The 6005-nt window shown below is 34.7% G+C and overlaps 1 protein-coding gene across 1 annotated transcript; it reads left to right on the top strand.

Moving 5' to 3' along the window:
• The first annotated feature begins 609 nt into the window (after positions 1 to 609).
• Positions 610 to 5695, top strand: LOC139905022 (uncharacterized). The gene is made up of 2 exons (XM_071887444.1): positions 610 to 730; positions 830 to 5695. Exon 2 carries the CDS (start codon positions 915 to 917, stop codon positions 3906 to 3908), a length of 2994 nt encoding a protein of 997 aa, XP_071743545.1. The 5' UTR covers positions 610 to 730; positions 830 to 914; the 3' UTR covers positions 3909 to 5695.
• Positions 5696 to 6005: the final 310 nt, after the last annotated feature.

A 6005-nucleotide genomic window follows, 5' to 3' on the forward strand; every position in this document is an offset into this window, starting at 1 on the left:
TTGAATTTTATGAAAATTAAGTTACCTAGTTTTTGGAATTTTTCGGAAAAAAAACAAAAAACTAAATTTTTCATCTGCTGGATAATTTGAGTCCAATTATCTTTGACTTGTAGACGACCCTAGGCGTATCCAATATTGTGCAGCATTATCTTCTGGGACATACTTTTTGGAATGATCCAGAAGATACTTATATCTAATATGTACATTCATCATTATGTAAGTTTTGATGGCACACTTTAAAAAGTATTCTTCTTTTTTTGGAAATCATGTTGTGACCTCTCTGCTGTTTCCCACGAACCCCACTTTAGGAACCACTGCTCTAAAGGGCTTTGTATTTGTAACTAACAATATACACGTACATATGTAAGCATCCTATAATAATACTAGTACGCACAAGGGACTATACTACCTTTAATATAAGATACTTAGAACCACACAGTTTCTTGGTGGCAGAAATCAGATCTGTATTTGGGGCAGTTTTTCTCCCGCACCCTTCACATACATAGTTTTATAGCGTTTGGGATGATAAAAAAAGAAGACTAAGATTGGAAAGGACTTTTTAAATTAGAAAAGAAGAGAGAGAGAGAGGGAGAGAAAGAAGGAAGGAAAGAGAAAGGGCTTTTATTTTGTTTCAACTACAACAAGAAAGTATCATAGCCTTTATGTTAAACATAATAAGAAAGTGATTCTTCGAACATACATAGAAATGATTATCTAAGTTTTTGACAATGTATGATGATTCAAATAATGAGCACTCATCATCAGAACTCATCAGTGAACTCTTGATAATAATATATTCTTAGTAATTTTATTATTGAACTATTTCCAGGAAATATATTTGGTGATTCCCGCATTAACATCATCGTTTTTGGTAACTTTGATTAGAATGGTTCTTACTCCTTGGTTATCTCTCCATGTCAGAGCTAAAGAATCAGGTGGTGGATTTTGCTCCGACAAAAACAACAACTATATTAACGAACTCGGGAATGACCATAATCCCTGCCATCAGTGGAGGAGTATCAGCAAATTTAATAGCGTCAGGCGGCAATCCTCACCACTCAGCTCCACCTCGCCTAAAAGGGAAAGAGTGTAGTAGTTCGGTTGAACCCTTGAATTCAACAACACTTAAAGTACCTCGACGGGTATCTAGTGCACATACCAAAAGATGCCGGTTTGCTCTTAAAGAAAATAGTAGTAATAGTAATAGTAATATAAACTATGATGCCCCCACTCATTCAAATGAAAATACTCTCAAAGACATTCATGGGAATATATATCCTCATCATCCGCCCATTCCTCCTTCAAGTCCAGGACCTTCTTCTAAAGGAGAAAGAAAATCTCGAAGTCCTGGACCAAAGGGAAGAAATTTTAATAAGATAGGGTCAAAGTTTTCCAGTGTGAAATGTCCATTAAGTCTTGAAGAAGCTGAGGAACTGATACTTACAGCTGCAACTGGGAGAAATCTTCCTTCAGGAGTTTCATTATTAGGATCTCCACCACAAAAACCTAGTGGTGGTCAAGTTTATTTACATCGAAGTTTAACAGGAACACAGGAGTGGAGAGAAGATGGATATCAGTGGGCTGAAATTCTTTTTCAAGCATCTCTTCCAACAACCAGAGGCAATACCTTAGATTATAGGCATTTTTACGTTCGCATTCCTTCGAAAAAACAATCTTCAGGTTCTAATACAACTGCAACACCTCCTGACGTGGTAGAATCTGTTTCCAATTGGAAGAGCTCATCCAAATTTAAAAGAGAAACCTATGGAATGGGATATCTAACATTAGTGTCCTACATTGGAGATATAAATGAAGCTGAAAAGGATGTCGCATTGAAATTAGATCGCTCAAAAAACCTTCTTCAAACGTTAACAGACTCAACAACGTCATCTACAACGATTGCAACAACCACATTAGAAGCTAATCTTCTCTCTCGAAGATCGGCTGGATCTTATTTAACCTCAATCAAAGTAACACCTTCTAATATCAAAGCACCTCTTGTTACTATTCCTCAAGAAACACAGCATCTCAATGCGCCTTTATCTTTAGAATATAGACTTCCTACTCAATCTTACTACAGGGAATTTCCTACGTCTAGTGATCCGTTCTCAAGATTAAGATCATTAGCCGAAGAACTCGCATCAGGGAATTTTTTTAAAAATTTGACCATCTTTCCTTCTCTACAAGTCACGCTTATACATCCTGATATGACAAAACAATTTGAATACTGTTGCAAACTTATGTATGTTGATCGAAGAATTCACAGTAACATTGCAGTTGATGTCGGCCTCAAACTTTTCTATGACATTACATTTCCTATTGGATCTGTTTATGCAACTATTTTAACTTTTGCAAATACATGTTATGAAGGAAACCCAATTATGCCACTGGCTGTAAATCTTCATGAACGAAAGTTTAAGTCAAGTCATCAATTATTCTGGGCTAGAGTACTAGGAGACATTCCAGCTTTGCAGAAATACAGATTTCCCCTGCTGATCGATGATGCTGAGCCCGCTGTTCATTTAGCAGTAAGAAGCCAGGCTCCAAATTTAGTTCAACTTGAAGGATGGACTCACAGATTTAGGGATATTGAGATCCATATGCGACAAAAAGGCTATGGAGAAGAGGCAGTAAATTATTACAAGGCATGCATAAGTTATCTTCTCCAAGCAGATTCTAAACAGTCCATGCATGATCGTTATCGGAGAGAATTTGAAGGAATATGGCCTAAAGACTTTGTTCATTATTATAGAGAGAAATTGTTACCTCGTTCCGGTCGTCTTGGTCGATGGGCCATGTCCATGGCCAACATATCCGAGCCCCATTACCTTTCTTCCCATGTTAATCCACAGGAAAGATTTCACATACTCTGTCGTCACTTTTCTGGATGGGATACGCTTAGTGTGGATCAGTTAGTCCGAGCTTTCTATTTATTATTTTCATTCCATGTTGCAGAATCTCATTCTAATGGTGGATTATTCGTACTAAAACGAGCCTTTCGCCCACTCTTTCATGAATATTTAAGAGATTGCCCTCGATACTGCCGACCGCCAGATCCTGCAGATATAGTTGCTTATGTTAAACAAAACTACGGGTATCCTACAAGAAGAAGGGACATGTGGAAAGTATGGGACGAACATTCTACTGAAGTTATAACAGGATATGAATTTATTCCTGAAGGGAATCAACAAGTTCCAAGTCCTGCTCCTAATGGTAGGGTTCCTTCTCCAGCACCAGTTGCTGGGCCTTCATCAACGACGTCTTCCTTTCATCCCCCAATTCCTACACGCCATCATCATTTCGCCCCCGATGAGCTTCATCTTGCTGCCTCACTCTCGACAATTCCTGAGATATCACTCGAAAAACAGCATCATCAACTTAGTATGGACTCTTCAATTGTTACTGAAGGGCACTATGATGCATCCTTTGAATCTGAAAATGATCATTACTTTGGTAATCCTGACGAAGCATGTAGTCCAAGAGCACCTCCACCACCTGCTCCCGAAACAAGTGGTAGAATCGATCATATGCAACGAACATCCATCAGGAATAAAGTGGATCTTCATTCAGCTATAAAAGTAACAACTTCTTCTTCCATCAACAATAACAATCCACCTTTGTCAGTTCAAGCTTCTGTGGTTGCCACAACAAAATCCGTATCAGAGCCTCTTGCTCCAGGACCTTCTTCTTCCGCTTCCGCAATTGTTTCAACTTCAACTCCTCCTCTCGTCAGCAATACAGCAACCTCATCCAAAGCAAAAGCCACTCAGTTCCAAGATGGTTCTCACACTACAAATACTAACACTGCAAATCCGACCATAGTTCCTTCAAGTCTCATGCTTTGGAAAAAAGTTCAACACTGTGTTGTTTTTGGTGGAAGCTTCGTTCCAAAGAGAGTTGATATTTGAGCAAGAATTTTCAAAATATATACAAAGGAGCAATGACTTTCTAACTTTATGTTTTTTATAAACAGAGTGTCAGGATCGAGAACCAGGATCTCGAACAATGAACACTTTTTCCACTCATTCATACATACAAAGAAGAGACAAAGAATTTGACGATACTGTTTAAAATATTATTATTATTACTTATAGATTCATTACATGTTATCTTTTTTCATTCATATTTTTTTAAGACTGTAATTATCGCATCCTTAATTCATGCCTTAATATGAAATTTTTGGTTGTTACTCATAGTTTACAAAAGGTTGAAGATGAATTAACTATCTAGATGAAATGAGGAGATGAGATCATTTATTCCAGATGTAATTATTTTGCACAAATAGGACCCGCCAGATATGGTTTTTTTCGGGGCCAATACGGGGAAAAATATGCTATAGAAAAAAATTCCTAAGTAATTGGCAGATATTTTTTCCCCGCAAAATCACCATTGAGATCCCATTCAAAATAATTATCCCACAAAAGCAGATCCAATTTGATCTTTGTAGTGTTCCTAGTCACTTCAGCAAAGCTTTGTCAAGATTTAAAGAAATTATATCCCAGAAATTTTCTTCTGATAATTATAGACAAAGTGGACAATAAATTATAGTAAATTATCACAAATTATAACAGATAAAAGTAATATAACATTTATATTTCAAAAGTATGAATTATGGGATTATTCAAAAATGGCTGCACAAGCCATATTGAATTTATATTGATTAAATAGTGCTAAATCTTTAATCTCATTTGTTGATTTTGTTTTGAATTTTGTTAATTTTTGATGAAAATACAATATATTTTGTAATAATTAATCAGCAACTTTGATTGGTTAGTCTGCAGCTGCATAAAGTCGGCTTACCACTCTATCGATCGAGTCCTAATATGTAGAGTACAAAAGCTCAAGAGGGTTTTACTCTCTTGTCCTCTTTGGACGACTTTATAATTGGTATCCAGATGGATCCAGTGTTAATTTCTTCAGTTATAACTAGTCAAAATATATTCATCAACAGTTATATTTTTTGTATGACGATTAAGGGACAAGGACGAAACGCAATCTATTATTTTTTAATGTTCCGTCTGACAAAAACAAATATTTAATTTTCTTGACAAAACTAAATGTGAAGTAGACGGAACTAAATGTGAAAAAGTAAGACGGAATAAATACTGAATTTATCCTCCCATCATCAATAGATATTACATCATCTCATATGTATAATTTATACATATTTTATTCATCGAAGGCACCCACTACTCAACTGTCTTCTCTCTAATAAATATATATTGATTAGGTCAACTCTGTGTGTGACCACACAGGCAAAATCAGTTGTCCAAATTATTCATAATAATAATACAATTCTTTCATAACTTTATTTTTTTATTAGGTATTCATTTATGTTTAATGTAAAGAAGATACAAATGGAATCAATTCAATTATAGTATTTAAAAAAATCATAGTTTTGTAGAAGATGTTATTTATTGAAAAAGAAAGGTTTAGTGATACATTAATTTATTATTTAACAAATTTTAAATGCTGTAAAATGTAAGGACATACGAAGCATTATCCCGTTATTTCTTTTTTTTCTGTTGTTCCTGCATATTATGTATTACTATTATTAATTAATATACAGTTCTTACATATATACATATATAGAAAAAGTGCTTCAAGTAAGGCTTTGTTGTTATAATGACATATTGTTAAATACTTATTTATTGTTGTTTTAATAGCTAAAAATGAATAAATAAATTAATTCTAAGCTTATTAGTTAGTTATTTAGAGAATATATAATATAACGTTTATTGCTTCAGGGAGTCTGCTGGATTATATATATATATTATTTATTATTATTACTTTTTTTTTTAGGGGGGGGGACTTTTTTTTCGGAAAAAAATTATAAAGTTAAATTTTTTCCTGTACTGCATGATTTGTCCGAATGACCTTTTTTTCAGAAAAGAAGACCTTAAAAAGATTTTTTTTACTCCTAATTTCTTGTATATTTTTTTCATTCTCAAACCCCCCACCCCCTGCAAACGCCTCTGTTCGTATATAATATTAAAAGTAGTAAA

The sequence above is a fragment of the Lepeophtheirus salmonis genome, chromosome 3, assembly GCF_016086655.4.
Source record: "Lepeophtheirus salmonis chromosome 3, UVic_Lsal_1.4, whole genome shotgun sequence".
NCBI classification, from domain to species: domain Eukaryota; kingdom Metazoa; phylum Arthropoda; class Copepoda; order Siphonostomatoida; family Caligidae; genus Lepeophtheirus; species Lepeophtheirus salmonis.